Source organism: Pseudorca crassidens, chromosome 6, assembly GCF_039906515.1.
Source record: "Pseudorca crassidens isolate mPseCra1 chromosome 6, mPseCra1.hap1, whole genome shotgun sequence".
Lineage (NCBI taxonomy): Eukaryota > Metazoa > Chordata > Mammalia > Artiodactyla > Delphinidae > Pseudorca > Pseudorca crassidens.
The window spans coordinates 51,687,108-51,714,557 of NC_090301.1; the positions used below are offsets into that span (position 1 = coordinate 51,687,108).

General features: G+C 37.4%; 1 protein-coding gene across 1 annotated transcript in view; it reads right to left on the bottom strand.

Annotated features, from left to right (window-relative positions):
- The window catches only part of ITGA4 (integrin subunit alpha 4), an 86,510-nt gene that overhangs the window by 16,323 nt on the left and 42,737 nt on the right, over positions 1-27,450 (bottom strand). The window contains exons 16-18 of the mRNA XM_067741330.1: positions 17,555-17,704; positions 11,071-11,147; positions 165-315 (exon numbers count right to left, since the gene is read on the bottom strand). Coding sequence (XP_067597431.1) covers positions 165-315; positions 11,071-11,147; positions 17,555-17,704 — 378 coding nt within the window. The remainder of the gene's footprint in view (positions 1-164; positions 316-11,070; positions 11,148-17,554; positions 17,705-27,450) is intronic.

The following is a 27,450-nucleotide window of genomic DNA, read 5'->3' on the forward strand; positions in this document are numbered from 1 at the left end:
AGAGGAAAAAAATTACTGGAAGCCCGAGTGATAAGTCTGAATATTAAGACTCATACGCCAAATATTTATACCTCAAATGATAAAGTGATTTATACATTTACATTCTTTAAAAGTTAAGTAAAATATCAATGTAGTATCATGCTACTGTAGTTTTCGATTCTTACCAGATCTAAAATCTTAATGAAGTAAAGACCAGTGGGTAGTCTGATATGCAGAGTTGTCTCATACGCATCATCTCCGGCATTAAATAAGGACACGTTCAACATTAATGTCTTCATACTTCCAACAGCAAGATAGGTTTTATTTTCATGTGGCCTAAAAATTAAGTACGATTTAGTTTTCGTTTGGAACTAAAAATCCCATCTCTTCATTTATGTATCCTGAACATAAAATACTAATTTGGAAGCACAGCCATAGGAGATGACCCCACGCAAGTAGATGTAAATCCATTGTAAAAAGAACTCAGTTTCCCAGGTTTCAGATAAATTCAGTTAGTTATTACACAGGAAAAGTTTTCTAATTTAGTTATAATTAAACTAGTCTGCTTTCTGTTTAACTTCTTGCTTCTATCATTTTAGCATATTTTTCTCATTATTTCAAAATATCTTCCTAAAAGAAAAGATTTTTTTTTTCTTTCTTCATTCTTGAGTAGACATTGAACTAGCTGCTGCCAAAGCCAAAGGAGAATGACTATTTCCACCAAAACAGAGGATGCTTTGGTGGAAGTGAGCATGGCATGGGAAAGGACTGCTATGGCCAGCACGTGGGTGCCACTAAAATCTGTTGAACTAGAAAGAATTTCTTAAGGCAGGCTGGTCACCTCTACCAAGAACTAGACCAAATTAAAAATAGAACTGCGGAAGTGTTTCACCATCTTGTGAACTGGAAAGGGAACACTGCTACAAATCCAAACACGTAAGTGAGTTCAAGTTCCGGCTCTGGCCCCCGTTCTTCCGGGGGAGAGGTCATTTAGCATTTTAAAGACTCAGTCACCCCACCTGTAATAATAACTACTGTTCAGTGAAGATATGACTCATGCACATTCCATGAAACCCCAAGGAACCTGAGGTTTAAGAAATGTATTCAAGGTATCACAGCTAGAATGTTCTAAAGTCTCAAGGCAACCCATTCCCTTTACTGATTAGATGGTTAGAAGAGCTCAGAACCTGCTACAGAATGTCATGATTCTGTAAGCTGTCCTCAAAAACAGACACTCTTAGATATCAAAGTATTTAAATTAAAAACAAATTAGTTCAACCAGAGAAGAATATGACCCAAAGCAAAATATCAGACGAGGATAATCATAACAATAAGAAAGATATTCACCTAGCAACTAGAGTTTAGAAAACATTTCTTCAACAATGCTTACATTGTATCATTCTAATCAACATCTGTATTTGTGTTTGAATAAACTATTTATGGAAATGTTAAACACATAGTAGGCATTTAGTAGTTATTTGTGAGTTGATTTAAGACAGAATGTTTAAGGACAGAGTTAAAGAACAAGTTTCAAGATTGATGCTTTTAAGCATTACTTGAAGATGAAGAGTGATTTTAATTGAAAGCCCCTGTGTAACAATCGTTACATCTATTACTCCCACATACAAAAATAGTATAACAAATTCCCAGCTTTGTAGAGCTTATAAAGGGCAGATTTATAAACAGATGTAAACAGATATTAGAAATACTTGAAAAGAGTTATGAACGAAGGGCTCTGGGACCAGAGCGGGGACCCATTTTGCCTGGGGGTAGCAAAGGCATGTTGCTTCTTGCTTTTGTACTATTCTAGTTATTTAGGTTGAGCTGAATGAAGATTAAAATTTCTTTTCTTAAATAAAGAACATCTGAAAATTTCATGATTGAACTGGCATTCACTTGGATTATACTCTTAATTGATTTGTCAAGTCCTCTTCCAATTTTCACACTACTGGGGGCGGGTGGTGGTCACTTTGCAGAAAGCAAACTTGATAATGTCACGTGTCTGCTTCCTTTCCTCCAGTGCTTTCAAGATAGAGTTCTGATTAGTGCAGCAGATGCAGCCTGCAAGAGCTGGTCGTGCCTTACTTTCCACTGCACAACCCATTCCTTCCCTTTAGCCATGCTCACCTACAAACAGGGGTCCAAACACCTGTGTTTTGTGTCCTATTTCAAGCCATCCCTCTGCCTTCAACCTCTTCCCTCTTCATGTTATCTGGTTAACTTATACTTGTTCTTCAAGACTCAGCTTGAGTGTCAATGTTAAGAGTCCTCAGAAGTTCTTCCAGTTGATACTTATTGCTAAGCCCCTTCACCCAGCATTGCATCCTCCCCAACAGAAATGGCTTCTCTCTCTGCCACTTTCCCACACACTGGGCAACCCTCTAATGCAATATGTTCACACTGTCTGGCTTTTCTCACCACTAGAATAAGTTCTCTTGGAGAAAAGGTGCCAGGTCATGAATATCACTGTTTTCTCAGAGGCTAGCAACACAGTGTTGAAAATATATGTGTGGTATGTAAGTGTATCAAACATTAAAAAGGGCTGGATAACACTAAAAAAAAAAGTCTGAAAGATTGAGGAAATTACTGGATAAGTGACTGTTAAGAGTTCATGAACTCATTATACATTCTATGAAATTAGAGCCATGCTTATCTGTTCTGTGACGGTATGCAAATTCCAAATGTTTCATTAAGATAAAGTAAACATCTACTACTACCACATCATGTGATCTATACCCCGCCCATATAACCTAATGTTTTAGTGGCAATACAACTATTGAGTTGACCAATAAATTAATGGCAACATCGATACTGTTTGAGTTTGAATTTGAGAAGCAAATTATTATGAGCCTCAGAATCTACAAACCAAATTATTATAATTTTGAACACTTCCCCCTACTTTGATACTTCTAATAATATATCTATGAGAAACTGGACATTTCACTTAATACCTAAAAGTTCTTCCCTTCTTATCCTAATTGTTTTTCACTTTAAACCTTCTTATCAAGGTAGGACATACATATAGAAAAATGTGCACAACCTAAGTGTAGAGCTCAGCAAATTTTTATAAACTGGATACATGTGTGAAACCAGCACCCAGATCAAGAAAACCATATTGCCAGCACCAAAGAAATACCCTTGTGCCCCCTTCCAATTCTTGGCCCTGCCCACCATCTTGCTTTTACTAGTATAGACTGGCTTTGCCCAGTTTTATATTTCATATAAATGGAATCACTGAGTATGTAATCTTGGAGTATCCAACATTCTTTACTCAAAATTTTGTTTTTAAGTTTAATCTATATTGATGCATGGAGTTGTAAATCGTTTCTTCTTCTCATTGGTGTGTATACTAATTTTTGTAAATATGCCACATTTTATTTATCCTTTCAACTATCATTGGGAATTTTGGCAATTACAGTTTGGAGCCTTTATAGTTTTCCAGTAAACATATATACATAATTCCATTGTGTCAGTCTGTCTGTCTATCTATGAGCAGGCCCTTATGGTTTATTAACCCAGGACTAATTCCTGAAAAAAAACTCTAAATCTGGCTAATTTTGGCAACCAGCTTAAATTTTACTAACAAATTACATTAAAAAAATAAAATATAAAGGAACTATATTTAAATAATAAAAAATAAAAATGTCCTACAGGATTATCATATAAAAGAAAGCATACCAGAGAGTAGGGGTTCGAAAACTGCTGCCTGAAGGCCAAATTGGGACCGCTGCCTGGTCTTGTAAATAAAGGTTTATTGGAACACAGCCATGCTCTTTCGTCTGTGGCCACTTTTGCCCTATGACGGCAGAGTTGAGCAGTTGCGACATCTCTGTCCCACAAAGCCTAAAAATATTTACAGTCTGTCCCTTCAAGTAAAAAGTTTGCTGGCTCTGCCATTGGGCAGTCTGACTGAGGAGCATAATTAGTTTCAAAATAAGCGTACCACATCATATTACTATATTTAAAACCTGTATTATTCTGACAATAACAGAAGCTTCATTATTTCAGATGGCACCCGATGCTGCCTTAGAGGAAACGATCTCCCAGACCTCATAATTCCTTGTCTGGTACTAAAGACATCGAGGAGAAAGGAATGAAGAAAATGTCCCTATGTAGCATTTCTAGTTCCGATCCCCGGCTTTGAGAAGCTGGATATTTCTGGAAGGATGTATGATAAGTAACAAGGCAGTACCTCTTCTGAATCATGGCTATCATTTCAGGGTGGAAGAATCTGACTCCGTCATAATGTGCTATTCCTCCCAGTGTTTGAGGGGATGGCTGACTTATTCTTGTGTTGTAAACCTTTGTGTTACACAAGCACGCATCTGCTTGGTGGCCCTGTGATAAAGGGCAGAGTGAAGACGTGCGGGAACATGGCTGTCCCACATCCCCTCTACTTCTCTAGAACCACGTTACAACTAAAGGAAACTAAGAGGTTCTAGAAGTAAACTTCAGCTTGACATTAAAGTTTAATTAAGACTTGTAGAAGAGCTGCCTATAAATAGACATTTATAAAATATTCTGGCTTGTAACCAAAGCATTAGTCACTGAACACCTTTGGGAAAGAAGTTGGCACTTAGACAAGCAACAGAAGGTGAAAGCACTGCATAAACAGCTAGGTTCCAAGACAACAGCAAATGAAAGAGAAACACAGTATTCACATTTCAACAGCGAGGCTGCTGGCCTGTTTTCCATTTTTAAGCTATATTGCCACATTACCATAATTACAATTCTACTCTTTATGTGTGTGTGTATATATATATATATGTATACATCTTACTGTATCTTGATTAACAAGGTGCTGTCAGAAAGATACCCACTAGCTTTTTACATGAGACATAATAAAGGACCAGGTGCACATCTGGAAGTGTGACAAGGCCGAACCAGAGCTTTCCCCGGGAATCGCAGTTCATTCTTTATTAAAACATGCATAATGCAGACTTGAAATTTACAAAGCAGCCTAGAATCCATGTAATTTAAACAAATCAAGATACTGTGTACATACAGAATCATAACTTAATAAGTGAAAGGAAAAACAGAAAAATGATGTATTTCGGCACCAGGCTCTACGTTTTTCCTGAATGAACGCTACTGTTCTATTTTGTGAGAAATGCTCCCTAAGTCTTCATATAATTAATGCATTTTGCCTTGATAAGATGAATGACTGCTTCATAGCTAACATGTTTTTAATCAAGATGCTAGAACAAAATATAACAGAAATTGCTATGTACCCAGGTCAAGGTAATACGAGTCATTTATTTGACAAAAGACTAGCCTGCGGCAAAGTGGCCTCAGGCCCAAGTAAAATTTTGTCCTCTTTTTTCTTTATTACTGACTTCAGGGAAAAAAATAAAATAGTGGAAAATTCTCATCTACTGGGCAATATCAGATACCTGACATTTAAGAAGATTTTACTGAACAGACAAATTCACTAAGATGCCAAGGAGGATAGCAGAAGAACATGGATTGGAAGATAGAGCTAGGAATTCGAATGTTTAGTGTATGAAGCATACGATTCCTCTTCCCCAAACTCTGTGACATCAGTGAGGCATATATTCCCACTATCTGCATTTTAAAAATGGACAGTTTTGTTACACTCACTCTTTTGGGGGTAACAGCACAGTGCGGTTACACACCGCTCACTGTCTACCCAACAGTGAGTTCCCTTCTTAGCTGCTAACAGAACCCTGGATTCGCCAGGCAGTCGGTAGTATCCCCTTGATACTGCAGAAGCTAAGCCCCCAGCTCAGCTTCAGGGAGTGAATTATGATTGATCTACTATGATCGTGACGACTCCATCCTCTTTCAACCAGGATAGATCAGGGGCAGCATGTGACACCACTCTGTTTAATCAGAATAAGGCGTCTGCTCAGACACTTCCCTTCCTTGAAAGGCAGCCTCAGGAGGACATAGAATTTTGCTCCTGCCCCTTTCTGTTTACTGGGAACCTTGGTGCCCCAGCCGCCACAAGGGAAAAGCCAAGAGAACTGGAAAGATAACCATGAACCACGAAGGCCCAGATTTTGGTAGCTTCTCACTAAACCTGCAACCACCTTCTCCAGACTGCTTATTATGCAAAAGAATTAAACACCTTTGTTTAAGTTACTATTAGTCCCGTACTCTGTTACTCACAGTTAAAAGCATTCCTCACTGATATGAAAGCACTTTTGTTCAGGAAAAACCTCCATCACTTACCCTGGAAGCATGACGGAGGCACAGAAGAGAAGTAGTGTCATTTAGATCAGTCATCTCTGCGAAAGACTCGATTTTAAATTACCTAGGTGATGGTTAATACCTGCTCTACTGTTTGTAATCTTTTAGATAAAGTCATATTTGTTCATTTTCATTTCGCACTGTAAGTCCATTTGAATGTGGTTTACCGTCCTGAGAATTTAGAGATTCAGGAGGAAGCCTCAACTTAACGAAAACATGAGATGGAGTGCATCAGCACTATTTAGTTTGCTGTCGGCAGTCTATTAGTGCAGCCATCAGAAACTCATCATACCTGAAGCAGGTATGTAGCTCTGAGACACAGAAATACCACTAGTGCCAGCACAGTTACAGTCGGGAGAAGGCATAGGACATATGGTTGCAATTTGCCTACCACGACCGATAAGGCAGAGAGGACTCCTTTGAGGGAGAGGCAAATTGTTCTCTGAGAGAGCATCATTTATTAAAATGCAAAGTAGTTTGTCAGAACCCTTCACCCGTGGGCCTAAAAACTAATTCAAAGAGTTTTCATTTGAAAACTCTTCAAATAAGTTATTTACCTAATGGAAAGAGCCTGTAATCTTCCTAACTGATGCAAAACATGTGGGGCTTACACTTTACACTGGCCTTTAGGCCACTACAAACTTCATAGAACTGAAAACAACTGACCCAGGCACAGTCAGCAGCTATCTCGGGACATAAAGAAACAATAAACTCTGGACAAATAACCAGTACACGTGCAGAAAATGTTTAGAATTCACTGGCAATATTTCATTTTTTTATCCAAATGAAAACATTTTTATCGTGGTCTATAACTATTCCAACCATAATTTATCAAAAATAACACCTTTTCTCAAATCTTCATATGTACCAGGCTTTGTGCTATGCAATGCACTGGCCTGCATTATCGCATTTTATTTTTAAAACAACCTTACAGAAGCCCCAGTGGCCTAACGGATAAGGCACTGGCCTCCTAAAACAACCTTACAGAGTACTATTTTACCTTCCTGCCAATGAGGAAGGACGTTTACAGAGGTTGAAAGGCTTCTCTGAAAAGGTCATTCAGCTAGTAAATGGTAGATAGACTTGAACCAGGTTAGCCTGACTCCAAATCTAAACTCTAAACCACCACAACACTGGTTCTCAGATTTCAGCTTGATAAGAACCACTGACAGCCTTCTTAATAATGAACATTTCTGGCCTGGTCCCCATGGATTCTGATTTGGATGGTCAGGGGCCTAGGAGCCTGCATTTCTACCAAGGATCCCAGGTGATTCTCATGAAGGTGACTCAAAGACCACACCTTGAGAAAAACTGCCTTACCTTCTGTTGGCTGCCATACAAAATCATAATGGACTTGATATTTCGACTACAGGAAACATTATCACTTCAAATTAAAAATGCAATGTAGGTAATGTAATTTCTCGTGAGAAATACATAATGAAGAAAAACTGATAATTCAATTACATTAATGATTTAATATCTTACTTCAGTAAGATATTATTTTCATTCTTCAGGAAATAAGCATTCTCAGTAATATTTCCACATAAATTTCAACATCTCATTTTTTTCACGGGCCAGAGGGACTGCAGTGAAAGATGACAAGGTAACCATGGAAGTGTCTGATTTGAGAAGATGAAAACACCACTTATTTGGAGCTTAGATAATCTTTCCCACACAAAATACTTCTTCTTATCAAAGGCCCATGAGAGCCAAAGCACCAGGAAGACTAAGCATTTTAGAAAGAAAACAAATATGTGAATGGGAAGGTTATAAATTATTCATCTAATAATTCAACAAAGGCACCACAATTACATGCTGGATTACAAAGCAGTTAGCGGTTGCTGTTTTTGGACTATCTAAGCAGCCAATCTGGATAATTTAAGTATAAAGTCCAATTATCTATCAAATAGGTTAGGGCTTCTTGGCCCTCAACTGTGGATGCTCAAGGCTATCCTGGCATTGCCTAGGTGAAAAGAATTAATTTATTCTCTGCCATATGTGATCCCACCCCAGCAGGGTACTCAGTGCTGTTTGTCAACCTTTTTACTCATTCCTGGTTGATTCCCTATCCCATTTATCTTCACAGCTATTTTCAATCTTTTCCCATTCCCTTCACAAGGTCCCAAACCCAACCTCAGAGCCCTCACCTTCCATATACAAACCCATTTTTTATTCTGGCCATCCATTAATTCTCTATATTTCCCTTCCTTCCACGTTAAAATTTCTTAATCAATGTCAGCATCTATTCACAGCTTCTTAGCTCAAGACAAGGGGAATCTTAACTTCTTTCTAAGGCTAACCCTTCCACCTGAGTCTGATCCCAGGTACATGCTGTTTCCTTTAGAACCCTGTTCCATCCTCAGCAAACATCCACTTGTCACCTACAGTGTTCCAGGCACTATTGGGAACGCAAAGATGAAAAGACAGGAACCCAGCTTGAAGCAGTGTACAGGATAGTGTGGAGACAGACAATAATAGTTCTGAGCACAGGTGCAATGGGACCAGGGCCACAGGAGGACTAGGTTTATGTAGCTGGAGACAAAGTTGGGGGGGGGGGGCTTTACCTAGAAAACAGCTGAGATTTATAAGATAAATAAGCATTAATCAGATAAGTCAAAGTGAAAAGATACAAAGGCTCAGGAGAGCATGGCATGGCCACACAACTATTCTGCAATCAATGGAAAAAAGTCCTGTGGAATTGCTGAGGAAGGGCACTAAGGACTTTAGATGTTAATGAGCTACTGAAGCCTTGCTATCAAAAGTGTAAGTTAGAAAGCTCACTCTGGAAACGTCTTGGTAGAGGAATTTGAATAATGTAAAATCAGAGGCCAGTAGCCCAGAAAGTGGTAAAGCTCAGTGATTCAGGCAGGATATTGAGTGCCTGATTTGGAGCAATAGCAGTAGAGATGGAGAAGTATGATGGATAAAAAACACATCTGGGTGGTAGTATTATAGGACTTGGTAATTTATTTGATGTCAGGGATAAGAGAGAGAGAAGAATGCAGGTTGAGCTCCAGGCTGTTGGCTTTGGTAACTAACTAATGGTTGTGTCACTGGTGGATAGTGACTGGGCACCCAAGACTGCATGTCTGATAGCCAGCTGGATGGGTGGGTGTGGAACTCAGAGACACTGATTTGGGCATCAGCAGAGGAGGCAGACCAGGTGAGGTTATGGTTGTGGGCAAGATTATCCAGGGAAAATATGGGAGTGTGAGAAGGAGTGAGAGAGGGCTATTAAGCGAGCCCAAAGAGGCAAATTCAGAGGTCCTCCAAACACAAGTGAGAAGGAGGGCCTAGAGAAGTAAAAGGAGAGTGGGAGTAGGATGGCATCCGGGAAATTAAAAGACATTGAAAAAAAGGAAGTGAACAGCTGTCAAATTCTTCACAGGACAGATCAAGTAATATACGAAGTGTCCCCTGGATTTAAGCAGACTATTTCTTTGTTCAATTTATTCTTTTCCCTGCCTTTGATCCTCATACTTGTTTATATCTTCCCATAATTAAATAACATTTGATAAATACATAAAAATTCAGTTGAACCTACTTGTTCCTAATAAATTCTCCTTCCCTTAATCACTGATGCTGCCATTTAGCTATGACTGCACAGAAATTTCTGTTAAAATTTGCCAGCGACATCCTTTTCTCCCCCACCAGTCACATTTTAAGTGCCAACTTCCATGACCTTTCCTCAGTCATTATGCTCTCTGATTGCTACAAAATCACAGTATTAGGTCCCTCTTTTTACATTCTCCATTGGCTATTTCACCTTGGAGGTGGTTTCTCTTAGTTCGATGAAGATACTTTTTCAGTCTCCTGGAGTTAAGTCCTTATTCTTTTTAAGCTCTTTAAATAGAATTTACCCACCCCTCTCAAGATTTGATCCTTAGTTCTTTGTGAAATTCACATTTCCATCGCAGGCATTCACATAACTAATGTGAAGAGGACCTCCAAACATAATCCTGAACTAGATTTTCCACTGCAGAGCTACATATAGAAGTCTCATCAAATTCAACACACCCCAATTTAAACCTGCTTCCTCTATATCCCTACCTCCCCCAAACAGTCTCCCATATTCCTGCCCTGTCAGTGATGCCTCCTTGCCCTCTTTCACTTTCCATACACAACCAGCTCTTAACCTGAAGTGTGGATTCTCTCTCTCTGGTCCTCATTTTCACATCTTCCCTCTGGCATGCAGAACAATGTCAACAGAGGGGATATAGACAAGATACAGAATTACAATGGTTTATTTCCCAACATAAATAATGATAGCAATCAACATTTATCCAGTTTGCACTGTGTGCACTATTCTAAGCACGTTTACATGTATGTTCTTTTTCCTGTTTCCCTTCTATGAATTTAGAAGACAAAGATGATTTATTCCCTTTCAAATGGGTCACATATATATTTAGGGATATCTTCGTTTTGTACATCAATCTGAATTATGTAACCAGTTTTTGGATGATAAAATACTAAGCATTATGTAGTAAAGGTTAGCTCATTTTGAACCAAAACTCTATTAACAGGCACTTACAGATGTCTGAAAAATAACTACAGTTATGATAACAATAGCCCAAAGCACATTTAAATCCTGAAATATCTTCCGAGTTATCAGTGAAAGGTTAAAATCATGCTTGATAAAACCATGGTGCTCACACATTCTCATTCTTTTGAAAAGTGGTAATCTTTGAGTGTATACTTATGTGACTGCTGTACAGAACACTTAGTCTCTTTCAGCAGAATGAGACTGCTGTTCTTTTCCAGGTCTTTAAATGCTGCTAACCCCCAAGGATTAGTTCTTAGTCCTTTACTCTTTAGAACCCACATGCACACACCCATTACCCCATCCTGATAGGTAAGCAGAGAGCCAACTACACTCACCTCAAAAATCCAATTTTTGCAGAAACCTGTAAATCAGCAGAACAGTTTTCATGCGCACAAAATCTTGCAAAGTTTATCTGGAAATAAAATATGACAGTACTTTTTATCTTAGTTCAAATCAGTAGGTGTATTTCTATGTTTTTTAAAGGATAAAATATCTATGACACATGAAAAAATAAAACTAATATAGCAAATGGATAACTCCTTTATACCTTTTGAAGAGTTCGATTTGAGCATCAGTAGGTTCAGATGACAATGCCAGGGCTAAAGGAACCACGTTCTTTCAATAGGTAAATTTAAAGCCTAAGTTTGTTAAGCGAAAGAAATAACTTCTTTCTTTCATAATAGTTGTATAAAAAGAAGTTTAATCAGACTGTGGTAGTAACCTCTGTAAATGTTTAGAACCTGTGCTGCCAAGATTTTCTTCGTTGAGTCCCTCTCGATTTTCTGGTGCTGCCGTTTGATCCCGCCTATTATGCATACGCATGACACTTAATTTTCACAGATGGCAGAACAGTGATTTTATATTGGTTGAAAATAATAAAATTTAGAAATTTTACTTTGAGGATACAGTGAATAAAAATAAATGATAGTTTATCAACAGGTTCCAGAATTTATTTAATTCTGAGTATTTTAATAGGACCCAGAGATACTGCAAGGTACACAGGAAGCCCTGAGGTATAATCTGGACAAAGGAAAAATAGAGAGATACAAAAAGAAAGGAAGCTGAGAGGAACAGGTGAGAGAGGGAGAGATGCAGACAAGAAAGAAATCTAGAAAGTCAGAGAAGGAGCCAGGCACATGAAATGTGAAGTGGGTAGAGCGTTGTCAAATGGCACGTCAGACCATAGACTGCCTATACCAGCGGGAGCAGCGGGAAAGTGTAAATAGTTCTCTAGATTATTAATATAATTTTTTTCTACTTCTCTTATTCGTAAAGCAGGTGGCTTGAAGAATCAAAATGTAGCTCATTTGTAGCTCATTCTAATATAACTACAAATTGCTAAGGTTTGGGCTTATGTACTTTACAATATTGAGAGGTTCATTATTAAAGACATTTAAAAGTAGTTGATATTGAAAACTGAAGTTCAACAGAAGAGTGAAAAAAACCGACTTCCAAAAATATTTTCATACAAGGCTATAGAAAGACTTTGCTCTTAATTTATCATCTTCATTTGATCTAGTATTGTAGACCAGACAGTGCTGACTGTAAGCTCAAGTATGTTAAAGCGACGTAGGGGCAATTTTATCTGGACAGGATATGAACAGGACCTTTAAATGTCCCTTTCATCTTTTGCATTCTGTGTGCCATTACTGAATGTTTTAATGAATGCTTTAACCATGGCCCCAAACATCCTGTTGACTCTGTCTTTGTGTTGTTGGACAGTAAAAGTCTGAACAACTGGACTCCTGGGAATAAACACACAGTGAGTGAAACTGATATATTTTGGGATACATTTTATTTATTTTAAATTTTTTTAAAAAATCATCATTAGAGTATAATTGCTTTACAATGGTGTGTCAGTTTCTGCTTTATAAAAAAGTGAATCAGTTATACATATACATATGTCCCCATATCTCTTCCCTCTTGTATCACCCTTCCTCCCACCCTCCCTATCCCACCCCTCTAGGTGGTCACAAAGCACAGAGCTGATCTCCCTGTGCTATGTGGCTGCTTCCCACTAGCTATCTATTTTACGTTTGGTAGTGTATATATGTATATGCCATTTTCTCACTTTGTCACAGCTTACCCTTCCCCCTCCCCATATCCTCAAGTCCATTCTCTGGTAGGTCTGCATCTTTATTCCCGTCTTGCCCCTAGGTTCTTCATGACCTTTTTTTTTTTTTGATTCCATATATATGTGTTAGCATACAGTATTTGTTTTTCTCTTTCTGACTTACTTCACTCTGTATGACAGTGTCTAGGTCCATCCACCTCACTACAAATAACTCAATTTCGTTTCTTTTTATGGCTGAGTAATATTCCATTGTATATATATGCCACATCTTCTTTATCCATTCATCTGTCGATGGACACTTAGGTTGCTTCCATGTCCTGGCTATTGTAAATAGAGATGCAATGAACATTGTGGTACATGACTCTTTTTGAATTATGGTTTTCTCAGGGTATATGCCCAGTAGTGGGATTGCTGGGTCATTTGGTAGTTCTATTTTTAGTTTTTTAAGGAACCTCCATACTGTTCTCCATAGTGACTGTATCAATTTACATTCCCACCAACAGTGCATGAGGGTTCCCTTTTCTCCACACCCTCTCCAGCATTTATTGTTTGTAGATTTTTTGATGATGGCCATTCTGACCAGTGTGAGGTGATACCTGATTGTAGTTTTGATTTGCATTTCTCTAATGATTAGTGATGTTGAGCATTCTTTCATGTGTTTGTTGGAAATCTGGGTATCTTCTTTGGAGAAATGTCTGTTTAGGTCTTCTGCCCATTCTTGGATTAGGTTGTTTCCTTTTTTGATATTGGGCTGCATGAGCTGCTTGTAAATTGTGGAGATCAATCCTTTGTCAGTTGGTTCATTTGCAAATATTTTCTCCCATTCTGAGGGTTGTCTTTTGGTCTTGCTTATGGCTTATGGTCTTGCTTTGGTCTTGCTTATGGCTTATGGTTTCCTTTGCTGTGCAAAAGCTTTTAAGTTTCATTAGGTCCCATTTGTTTATTTTTGTTTTTATTTCCATTTCTCTAGGTGGTGGGTCAAAAAGGACCTTGCTGTGATTTATGTAATACAGTGTTCTGCCTATGTTTTCCTCTAAGAGTCTGAAAATGTCTGGCCTTACATTTAGGTCTTTAATCCATTTTGAGTTTATTTTTGTGTATGGTGTTAGGAAGTGTTCTAATTTCATTCTTTTACATGTAGCTGTCCAGTTTTCCCAAAACCACTTATTGAAGAGGCTGTCTTTTCTCCACTGTATATTCTTGCCTCCTTTATCAAAAATAAGATGACCATATGTGCATGGGTTTATCTCTGGGCCCTCTATCCTGTTCCATTGACCTATATTTCTGTTTTTGTGCCAGTACCATACTGTCTTGATTACTGTAGCTTTGTAGTATAGTATGAAGTCTGGGAGTCTAATTCCTCCAGCTCCATTTTTCTTTCTCAAGATTGCTTTGGCTATTCAGGGTCTTTTGTGTTTCCATACAAATTGTGAAATTTTTTGTTCTACTTCTGTGAAAAACGCCATTGGTAGTTTGATAGGGATTGCATTGAATCTGTAGATTGCTTTGGGTAGTAGAGTCATTTGCACAATGTTGATTCTTCCAATCCAAGAACACAGTATATCTCTCCATCTGTTTGTATCATCTTTAATTTCTTTCATCAATGTCTTATAGTTTTCTGCATACAGGTCTTTTGTCTCCTTAGGTAGGTTTATTCCTAGGTATTTTATTCTTTTGTTGCAATGGTAAATGCGAGTGTTTCCTTAATTTCTCTTTCAGATTTTTCATCATTAGTGTACAGGAATGCAAGAGATTTCTGTGCATTAATTTTGTATCCTGCTACTTTACCAAATTCATTGATTAGCTCTAGTAGTTTTCTGGTAGCATCTTTAGGATTCTCTATGTATAGTATCATGTCATCTGCAAAAAGTGACAGTTTTGCATCTTCTTTTCTGATTTAGATTCCTTTCATTTCTTTTTGTTCTCTGATTGCTGTGGCTAAACTTCCAAAACTATGTTGAATGACAGTGGTGAGAGTGGGCACCCTTGTCTTGTTCCTGATCTTAGAGGAAATGCTTTCAGTGTTTCACCATTGAGAATGATGTTCACTGTGGGTTTGTCAAATATGGCCTTTATTATGTTGAGGTAAGTTTTCTCTACGCCTACTTTCTGGAGGGTTTTTATCATAAATGTGTGCTGAATTTTGTCAAAAGCTTTTTCTGCATCTACTGGGATGATCGTATGGTTTTTCTCCTTCAATTTGTTAATATGGTTTATCACATTGATTGATTTGCGTATATTGAAGAATCCTTGCTTTCCTGGGATAAACCCCATTTGATCATGCTGTATGATCCTTTTAATGTGCTGCTGGATTCTGTTTGCTGGTATTTTGTTGAGGTTTTTTGCATCTATGTTCATCAGTGATATTGGCCTATAGTTTTCCTTCTCTGTGACATCTTTGTCTGGTTTTGGTATCAGCGTGGCCTCACAGAATGAGTTTGCGAGTGTTCCTTCCTCTGCTATATTTTAGAAGAGTTTGAGAAGGATAGGTGTTAGCTCTTCTCCAAATGTTTGATAGAATTTGCCTGTGAAACCATCTGGTCCTGGGCTTTCGTTTGTTGGAAGATTTTAAATCACAGTCTCAATTTCAGTGCTTGTGATTGGTCTGTTTATATTTTCTATTTCTTCCTGGGTCAGTCTCAGAAGGTTCTGCTTTTCTGAGAATTTGTACATTTCTTCCAGGTTGTCCATTTTATTGGCATATAGTTGCTTGTAGTAATTTCTCATGATCCTTTGTATTTTTGCAGTGTCCGTTGTTACTTCTTTTTCATTTCTAATTCTATTGATTTGAGTCTTCTCCCTTTTTTTCTTGATGAGTCTGGCTAATGGTTTATCAATTTTGCTTCTGTTCTCAAAGAACCAGCTGTTAGTTTTATTGATCTTTGCTACTGTTTCCTTCTTTTCTTTTCCCTTTATTTCTGATCTCATCTTTATGATTTCTTTCCTTCTGCTAACCTTGGGTTTTTTTCTTCTTCTTTCTCTAATTGCTTTAGGTGTAAGGTTAGGTTGTTTATTTGAGATGTTTCTTGTTTCCTGAGGTAGGATTTTGTATTGCTATATACTTCCCTCTTAGAATTGCTTTTGCTGCATCCCATAGGTTTTGGGTCTTCATGTTTTAATTGTCATTTGCTTCTAGGTATTGATTTCCTCTTTGATTTCTTCAGTGATCTCTTGATTATTAAGTAGTGTATTGTTTAGCCTCCATGTGTTTGTATTTTTTACAGACTTTTTCCTGTAATTGATATCTAGTCTCATAGCATTGTGGTCAGAAAATATACTTGATATGATTTCAATTTTCTTAAATTTACCAAGGCTTGATTTGTGACCCAAGATGTGATCTATCTTGGAGAATGTTCCACGAGCACTTAGGAAAGTGTATTCTGTTGTTTTTGGATGGAATGTCCTATAAATATCAATTAAGTCCATCTTGTTTAATGTATCATTTAAAGTTTGTGTTTTCTTATTTATTTTCATTTTGGATGATCTGTCCATTGGTGAAAGGGGGGTGTTAAAGTCCCCTACTATGAATATGTTACTGTCAATTTCCCCTTTTATGGCTGTTAGCATTTGCCTTCTGTATTGAGGTGCTCCTATGTTGGGTGCATAAATATTTACAATTGTTATATCTTCTTCTTGGCTTGATCTCTTGATCACCGTGTAGTGTCCTTCTTTGTCTCTCATAATAGTCTTTATTTTAAAGTCTATTTTGCCTGATATGAGAATTGATACTCCAGCTTTCTTTTGGTTTCCATTTGCATGGAATATCTTTTTCCATCCCCTCACTTTCACTCTGTATGTGTCCCTAGGTCTGAAGTGGGTCTCTTGTAGACAGCATGTATATGGGGCGTTTTTTGGTATCCATTCAGCCAGTCTCTGTCTTTTGGTTGGAGCATTTAATCCATTTACATTTAAGGTAATTATTGATATGTATGTTCCTATTACCATCTTCTTAATTGTTTTGGGTTTGTTTTTGTAGGTCTTTTCCTTCTGTTGTGTTTCCTGCCTAGAGAAGTTCCTTTAGCATTTGCTGTAAAGTGGGTTTGGTGGCACTGAATTCTCTTAGCTTTTGCTTTTGTGTAAAGTTTTAAATTTCTCCATCAAATCTGAATGAGATCCTTGCTGGGTAGAGTAATCTTGGTTGTAGGTTTTTCCCTTTCATCACTTCAGGGATACATTTTAAAAAGCTGTTCACTGTTTAGAATGCAGGATCCATCTCAATATGCACATACAGTTAAGTTAAAAAGAGAAACTGTTGTGTAACATAGATACACGTTTATAAATGAGTAAAATCTGACTAACAAGACATGAGTGAATCTGTGGGTAGGGTGACTGAGAGGGAGACAAACTGAAAAAGAAGGAGACAGAAAATGAGAAAGATAAGCTGAACACACATGACGATGCTGAATAACTCATGAATGCAACTCACTTCCATTAGGAGTGCTCTCTGGAAATATATTTTCTTCACTGGCAAGGCATCAAGGAGAGAAAATTAACATTTTATGTATATGGGAAACCACTGTTATGACTAAATGCATATTTAAAAGTATTCAGTTCAATATCCTAAAGGGAATATAAAAAATAAAGAAAAATGGAAAACAAGACATACCATAAATCTTTTTTATAAAAACATTATAATTTTAAAGAAATTTAGAGGGAGTTCATTTCCTCAGAACTATGTACTATTTCAAAAAAATTTCTTCAGTTATATGTCACATGATGTTTCAAATAAAGGAAAAATTTCCTACTGTTTTTGCAATGATGTCTTTTTCTTTCTTCTGCTGAAGAATTGGCTGAAGTGGTGGGAATTCCTCTATACTTCGTTTACTGATGACATGATGTCCCAGGTGGTAAGCGGCTTCAATCTGAATTGGGGTGAGGATGTCCCGTACATCTTTCTAAAGAAATTGAAAGCCATATGAATTAATAACAAAAATAAGCATCTAAATAAAAAATATATATAAAGTGCCTCCTTTCCTGCATAAGGTCAAACACAATATATGGAAGTCAAAGAAAATCCTTTCCTTTTAAGCTAAATTGTTAAAAAATTGAACTATTTTCACACATTACAAAAGCAATCACATTTATTAGGAAAAAGACAAAATGTATTAAAAATGAAAAACCGTAACTATCCAATAATAGTTATGCAGGTCTACATTTTGGCATATTTTCTTCAATGCTATTTTCTATGCATACAATTTTCTTATTAGTTGTTACAGTTTTTCTACATTTATTGTGCTTTTACACTTTATAAAGAAAGAGTTCTTGGATTTATTTATCAATGATACAGGAATTGTAACCCATTTGGAATCCATTCTGCTCTGTATGACACTCTTTTAAGTTTAGTATCTTACTAATTTTTTACACAGCATTTATCATTCTTAATCTTCTTTATATGTAGTCAAAAAGTCTTTGAGTGATTAGGTTTTTAAAATTTATTGTCTTCTGCCCCCCAAGGAATGACTCTTGAGTTTATTACACTGGTTGTCAATTCATATATTTTAATCTTTATTTCTACATGCAGGCATTATTTTTCTCTCTTTTAAAAACATTTTCCCATGAACTTAAAATTTATTTCATCTTTTCATTTGATTATTCAATAGCCCCTTCATTAAATGGGAATATACAACATTACTATCAAAATTATTTGCTAACATAAACATGCACAAACACTAAAATAACTGACAAGAAAATAACTTTGAAGTAGTTTGGCATTCAATTAAGAAAACACTTCCCTAAAGAGTAAAGGTGTTCTAGAATCCCAAGTCTGTGAAAAAAAAAAAAAAGGAAGTCAAGTAAGATAAAAAACATGGCATCTCTTAGAAAGCGCTTCTCAGAGCAGCCCTGCCTATACAGATATGAGATTTTCAAAATATATTGAACAAAGCAGACTCATTTATTTTTCTCCCTATCTAAGAGGATGGGCAAATAAGATTCCACTATAAAGTAATCCATGAGGATTTATAACAGAATTCAGTTGACAATTTAAACTGCACGAAATAAGACATGTTGATGGCAAATCTATAGAACAAGTAGCTTATGCACAACAAAAATTAAAAGTAGATATTATATCAGGATTTGAGAGAGAAGCTCACGATCAGCAGATGCAGTCCACCTACACAGGAACTATGCAGTTTTTTTCTTTTTCTTGGTATTAGAATTGTTACTATACTCAGAAGATATTCAAAGAATTGGTCACACACTTTGTCTTTCACACTAACAATTTAAATGTAAAGCTTGGCTTGACTCTACGTTTCAATTTACATTTCTTCTGATTTAAAAAAAAAAATAGATTCATCAAAGTCCCACTAAAGAAACTCAAGTGTTTTCATTGGGACCAGACATACTAATTTTAACCATAATTGAGCTTTATATTTATGAGGTTTATATTTACACTTAGTGAGTTCTTTAGTAGATCCATGACACTGTAATTGACAGACCTCCTACTGAATAATGTCAGCGGATTTCTATTTATCTAGACAATTCAGAGTTGGAATATAGCTTAAACATTTCTACCTAAAAGCAGATTTCCAAAGCTCATAAATTAACAATCCCTACTGAATAGAAAAAAATACCTATCATACAGATTACTGCTATGCTATTTATGCCTATAGTAACTTTTGATAAAAATCAATGAAGTTAATAAAGATGACATTTCACATAAGACTACACCTATCCTATGTCTTTTATGTAATTATAAAAAAGGATGTAATTGTTTCTTCTCATCATTTACAACATTATATATAAATTATATAAATATATATATATATATATATATAAATTGGTTAAAAGCAAGTGGTCTGAAGGTAGAGTACTGGGGTTCAAACCTCAGGTCCTTCACTTGTTATCTATATGTAACCTTGGGCAAATTACATAATCTGTCTATGGAACTATTACCTCATCTGAAAATGGTTGGTAATAATGATAATGAAAATGATGATTACGACACCTATACCTTATTGTGAGGATTCAATGACATAATGTATGTAAAACACTTAGTACAATGCCTGGTACGTATTAAGGTCTCAATAGATGTTAAATATTATAATTATTATGTGTATATTACTGCAAAATGTAGCTATATAAGCCAACCAAGAAATTACAGAAGTTCAATTTCTTATAATAAATTCTGGTGACTATTTGGAAGGAATAAGAAAAAAGAAAATTAGTCTATTGCCAACCAGTGAACACTAAATAGAAAATGAGCTACGTTTTCTACTAATACAACTATTAGACTTGTATTAATTAAGTGGTACCTGGAAGATGTGTAGCATGACTCAGAGTACTCAAGATCTCTCATGGCTTTTCCATTCTCACACATGGAGAGGTTTTTATTAGATTACTTGGTAAGTGATCATCTCAACTCGAAACCTTGACCATATAGGAATGTTGCAAATCAAGGTCCAAATCCCAAGTTATCAACTTGTGAAAATGGAACAGCTTGAAGCCCTGAGTATTACAATAGCAAACTTGATTAAATTATTCCCTAGGTGTAGGAGCTAGACAGCCACTGACTGTCCCTCCACATGTCCACTGTTTTAATTCTTCTCAACAAGCTTGCTTTGACCACATCACATGTTATCTAATTCATACTAATTTTCCACAAGGTCTTCTCTACATCTGGTGTATATTACTTTCATTATCCTAATTTGCTATTAATTACGCCTTTCTCACAATATATAAAATGTACGTGCACTCTTGCAAGAACTGTATTTGACAGATATTCACACTTACTTAACTTTAACAGCTCCACCTAAGGACAAAAGCTATAATATCAAAAATTCTTAAAGTGACTAATTAATATACAGGAGGAAAAAGTAGATTTGCTTAAAATTTTTAATTTGGATGGCATGTGCTATCTATATTAAAAATAATGAAGATTCCATGCCACATTTTTATGGACAATTACATAAAACAGGGCACCCACAAGCATACAAATTAGCACATGCCTGAAATTACACAAAGTCTGCCTTCTTGTCTGACTTTCACAGAAATTTTTATTATGGCCAGCTTGAGAACTGAGCTGTAGGGCCATGTCATCCTATTGTGTTTATGCAGTGAGGGAATTTATTTAAAGGATGGAGCCAGAAATATTTATAAAATATTACTTAATGAACAATGATGTTGAGGTATAAATAAACATGTGAAAATATCTATTCATGGGTCTACTCTGTAGAAGACAGGATCTAGGGATACAAAACTGAAAGCCAGTGCCTACATTACACTTTAAAACCCATAAATCCACACATGTGGTGGAGGGGTGAGCATTCTGATACAGGCAGACAGAAGTACAGAAGAGGGAGGGCCACCTAACCTACACTCGAAAGGGCATGGGAAAATTCTTACATAGAAGAATTTTAAGAAGGAATGTGATCAGATTTGTGTGGAGAAGGTTAAGACTGAGGCACAGATTGGAATCTGAGCTAGCAATGCCCTGTGTAATTATAACCATTTTATCTAGTAAGTATGTTTCAGAGGGTGAACTGTCAAACATCTGGGACTACAACTTCCTGAGAAAAGACAACACCCCCAAGACAGGTGCCCTCACCATCACACGAATAGAACATTACAGATTTTCCCTCACAGAATTCTTTAAAAAGCTCTGAGAACACATCATCTATAAATTTATTAAATATTGATTGATTGGGGGCCTTATGTAATGAGTTGTGCTAGCTCTAAGAAGAAAACAAACATGGAAAAGATAATATCCTGTCTTCAAAGACCTTGTAATCTAACAAAGAATTAATATATGTTGGAATAATCCATCATCTTCTAGGTTACCATATCAGTATAGTTATATAGTTGGTCTGTATTTAGATTTTCAGCAGAAATGCATGCATATATGGACTGGTCCACAGTGGTTAAAATATAACTACTTTGGAGCAAATGGTACTTCATTAAACTATGTGTTTGTATAGCTTAAAAATATAAGCAAATAAAATACAAATACGTATATTTAGTAATCAAATACGTGTTCATTTTTTGAAGTTATTACTGAAAATGATGGGTTTTATAAGTTACCTAAGACTTAGATAACAAAATAAAATTCCTTTATTTCAGAAGTCCAAAATCCAGAATTTAGAGAAACCAAAGGAAAGAAAGAATAAACTAATCCACTAAATACATAGGCAGGTTGGTTTCATGATTATTATACAACATACTAAGGCCACTGAACTCACTGGATCTCAGATACCAGTAGAGACAGGCATTCCTGGTCCAATGACTAAGCTAAATATTTCTAGATTTTATGGAATGCTGTAGACAGGAAGGGAATGTTTGTTTTCTTCTCAAACATCAGAGAGTATTTTGATGCAGAGATTCCATCAAGATCAATCAAGAAATATCTCTAAAAACCTGAAGGTAAGTCTCACTACCATGGCTGCTCCAACATTTCTAAATATTGTTGCCAATTGTTGAATGGGTTTCTCTAAATCAAAACAGCCTCAAAATTATCCTTTGTCCTAAAATCTTGTCCTAAGAAATCTCTAAGACCTAATCAAGTTGTACCTTTGAAGATAACAAAGATTCATTTTAATATGCTTACATGGATGGGGAAACATTTTCATAAAGGGAAAAGCGAGGTCCAAGAGAACAGAATTTCAATAGATAAAACACTATAAGGCCTAAAAAATTAACCATTTGCCTTCTACCATAGAAACCTTTTATTAACTCCCAACTCTAAATTCTAGATTCTCCTTTCATAACATCTAATAATTGTAAGGCTCTAACAGTAAAAAATAAAGCTTGGCATAATTAAAAACCACCAAAAAATGGAGTTCTATAAGGAAAAAAATAATTTCTGCCTTATTTTCTGAGGAATACATTTTGACCGTACACATAAAACAGTCTTATGTAATACCCGTTTTAATTATGAGTAGATGAAGCAGACGTGAGAAAACTGATGTGCTTACCAACCAGGTAAATGACCATATAGTCTCAGAAAAATAACATACCAGCAAATGCATATGCTAGTGATGTGATACTTATTAGATTGCTAACAATGTCTCCTATATTCCAAGAAGATCCAATACATGAAACTAGAGAATGTGTGATTAAAAGAGAAGGACTTAATAAAAGCCAAGTTTTATGAGAAGATGTGGATTTTCTAAAATAGCCAAATTCTCTACCATCAAAGACTGTGATGGGTTTTTTTTAAATATAAGTAGGTTTAAAGACTTTCATTTATGTGAGATCATCAAGGGGTTGTGAGCAAGAATAAAAATAAAATTCAATTCTTTTTCTCACCTTCAGGTCCCCAATGGCTCTAACATGTTGTCATACTGATGAAATCTTTCTGGCTCATTCTCTTTAATACTCAAGTCCAACAATGTGCTGCTCCCACTGGGACCTCCAATTCAACTTTGTTCCCCTGTCCCTCACACACCCTCTTGCTGTCCTCTCTCCTCTCCTTACCCTGCTTAATCTTCATGGCCAAAAATATAACCACTCCCTTGCATACTCCTCGGCTCTCTAGTGCGTTCCTTCTTTGCTTCACTCTATTGGCAGACCACAACCATGGTTGATTGTAACTCTTCATCTACCCCCATCTGTAAGGTTGAACATGACTGGAAAAAACCACAACCATACTGACTCATCTCACTTTCTGATGCAACTTAGAGCCTAACTCCATCTCAGGATCATACTGTACTTTCTCACTCTCCCACTCTCCTAGAAGACTACTTCACGTCTTCTTCCCGAACTCTAAACACCACTTCTCCCATTCCGACGGAAGCTAATGCCTTTGCTTCTTACTTCACTGATAATATTAAAGCAATCAGAAGAGAACTTCCAGTCCTCTCAACCACATCTGCCCAGCATCTGCAAGCAAATAAACAAATGAATTATGCATGTGCTATCTAGAATCAATCCTTTCATCTGTACAATTAATCCCACCCTTTCTGCCCTCTTTGCACTGACGATTCTGATTCTTTCCTCTTATCTATCTCATTTACTCTATTGGAACACACCCATCAGCATAAAAGCATGCTATTCCTCCCATCTTAAAAGAAACAAAAAGTCTCTCCACTTCTCTTGTCAGCTACTGACTCCCCACCCCTTTTCTTTAGCTCCCCTTGGAACAAAAATCTGTGAAAGAATAAGCTACACCCTGTCTCCAATTCCTCTCCTCCTTTTCCTCTGAACTGCTGTTGTCATGATCACCAATAGCTTCTACATTGCTAAACCCAATGGTGAGTTCTTAGCCCTCATCTTCTTCAACTAAGAGGAAAGCACTGAAAACACTGTCACGCCTTTCTCCTTGCCCTGCTTTATTCACTTCACTTCCGGGATGCCACAAGCTCCTGTTTTTCTTCCTTACTGGTTAGTCCTTCTCATCTCCTTTGTAAGCCTTCTCTTCTCTCTAACCACTTCATGTTGTAGGGTCCAGAGTGCAGACCTTAGCTCTTTTCTCCTCCTGTGATGATCTCAGCCACCTCACATGACTTTCAAACCCATTCATATGCCAAAGATGCATTGTTAGATTTCCAGTTCCATGCCCCTCTCCAATTCCAGATGAGTATATACAATACAAATGATTAATTGCTGTTTACACTTAAAAGTAAAATAGGTCTCTCCAGCTCCGCAGGTCCACAACTGAACTCCAACATTTTACACCCAAAAGTTGTTTCCCTTGCCCTATTGATGAAAACTGTATTCTTCTAGTTGCTTGGGCTAATGACTTTGGAGTCGTCTTGGAGCCTTTCTTTCTCAAATGCTAGACATCCAGTCTGTCAGTAAATTTTGTAGAATCTGTCTTCTACTACTTCTCAGCAGATCCACTGCTACCACCTTCGTTGGAGCCATCAACTCTCACCTGGCTTATTGCAGTGTCCTCTTCTTCCTGTGTCAACCTGTGGTCGCCTACTGTGTAGTCTCAACATAGCAGTCAGAGTATTCCTTTTTATTACTCAGTCAGATCATGTCAATTATCTGCCCCAAACTCTACAATAGATCCCCATGTCACTTGGAGAAAAAGTCACAGGGTCTTATGCGATTTGACTCTTTTTCTACTGCTCTCCCCCTTGCTCACTCTTCCAGCCATCCTTGCCTCCTCATGGTTTCCTAAAACAACCAGGCTCATTCTTTTCCTGATGCTTTTTTACCTAGCTCTTCTTTCAGTAATGTTCTCCTCCTGGATCAGGGGTTCTCAAAGTACAGCTCTCAAGCTGGCAGCATCAGCATCACCTGGGGACTTTGTAGAAAAGCAAATTCTCAGGCCTTGTTGAAGACATACTGAATCAAGAACTCTAGGTGGGGCCCAGCAATCTGTGTTTCAACAAGCCCCCCAGGTAACGCTGTTGCATGCTAAAGTTGCGGACCACTGCCCCAGACATCTACATGGTAACTTCTTAGCTTCCTTCAAGTCTTTGCTCAGATGTCACCTTCTGAATGAGGCCCACTCTGCCCACCCTATTTAAAATTACATTCTTCACTCCTTCCCCAGCACCCTATAATTTCCTGTGCTCTGCTCTCCTTTTCTTTTTCCATCACCCATATAATCCTCTAAAACAGGGGTTCCCAATCCCCGGGCCATGGACCGGTACCGGTCTGTGACCTGTTAGGAACTGGGCTGCACAGCAGGAGGTGAGTGAGGGGCGAGCGAGCAAAGCTTCATCTGCCGCTCCCCATCGCTCCCCATCGCTCACACTACCTCCTGAACCATCCCCCCCGCCCCAGTGGAAAAACTGTCCTCCATGAAACCGGTCCCTGGTGCCTAAAAGGTTGGGGTCTGCTGCTCTAAAATACTATAAAATTTACATTTTGTTACTATTGTGCTATTACATTTTGTTACTATTGTGTTACTATTTGTTACTATTGTGTATCGTTACATGTTGTGCCGTTGTTTATCTCACCACACTAGACTATAAACTCTGTGAGGGTGGTAATCTTTTTGTTTCAGTCACTGACCTGTATAAGTGTCTCAAACAGAACCTGACACTACATAGGTACTCAATATCTATTAACTGGAAGAAGTGGAACTTAATTGGTACAGCCAACAGGAGCTATGCAAAGAAAGCATGCCCAACCAGCAGGCAGGGAGTCCTCTGAGAGGTGGGGGCTGTGGCCCTGAGCACATAATTAACAAGTGTCACCTTATTTCACTGTAAGGGGCGCTGAGGTAGAATGCACATGTATATTAACACTCCTGACACCCGACGCGCTTTACAGAGCAAAGGAACAATCCGGTTAATGTTTCCGAAAGCCTCGGGTACCATGCTGGTGGGGGTGGGAAATGCACTCATTATATTTTCATCTTCTCCTAAGTAACAGCTAGGGGTCCTTGACAAAACTCAAGATTAGGGCAGCTGTTTCTGTGGTTCTTACACCTGCCTTTGGATTTGTTGCAAGGGAGGGTGTTGGAGTAGCCTTTTGCCTTTCTACGTATGAGTTTTAAAACGTCCCAAACAAAAGCAAGGTAAGTTAGGAAGGAAAAAAAATATTGGAAGAAACAAGCACTTTTTCAAAAACAGTCCCTCTATCTACCAATCCCAGAGCTAAGTGCTTTTTTTGACATTGACAGTATGGCCCAAAGTCATGGATGTAACCTGCTTTTGTTGTGTTACCATGGTAGTGACAAGCATATATGCAACTAACACAGAAACCTCTGCTAAATTGTCATTTCTGGTACAAATCTATTCTGAAGAAAGTGCACAATTTTGATGAACCCTTAGTCATAGGAACAATGTCAAGAAACGGGACTAAATAAATCAGATCAATTTGCTGCCATTTATACAGATTCAACACAATATGTCTGTCAATGCCTGATGTTGGTCCTTTTACTGCCCTTTAAAATGGTCTCAATGTTAGGCTCTAAAATTGATTAACCTGAGTAAAATCAACTATGCAGAATTAAAAAGAAAAAACCCTCTTTAATCCCCACCACATCAATGATGGTTGCACTAATATCATTCTATACTTTTGGCTCTCGACCATCTAATAGCTTTACTCTAGTACGACAATAAAAACTGTTAAGGGAAATGAGGAAATAGCATAGGGATTATTGCTGTTAGTATTTAATAGTCCTGATGCTTGTTTGCATTTGCTTGGAATAAGTATCTAAGGAAAAATTAAGTTCTAAGCTGAGGCTACTATTTGAAATCCCAGAAAAGGCTCCTGGGAATAGTTTGGCTTTTTTGTGACAGTAGTTTTTCTGTTGAAGTACACCATTCCCTAATGAAAAAGACCTGGCACCGCTTCATACGATAAAATGTGATCAATGCAAGGAACGTGATGATCAGTTTGGGAATGAGTGTTTTAATAAAAGAAACATGAAACTGGCTGTGCTTTGGCAGGATATACCCCAAACCATCATGAGAAGCATCATCCTGGCCCACAGATGATCCCCATCACGCTACAACTGTGCAAGTTCCCACTGACATCACCGACAATGCTGGCATAGAGACAAAGGCACGATCCAAAAGCAGTCACGTTGGATTCTGCTTCTTAAAGTCACATGAAAAATAAACCAACTTCCCTGCCTCCCCCCACCCTCCATTATCTACCAGGAATAGATCTGGGGCTCAGCAGAGCTACTCGACATTTACATTTTTAGGCAAGTGCATAAACAGAGAGGGACAATAGCAATTGTGAAGAGGAAAAGGCAAATCTTTAAAAAACAGTGACGCGGTAAAATGTGATAAATGTG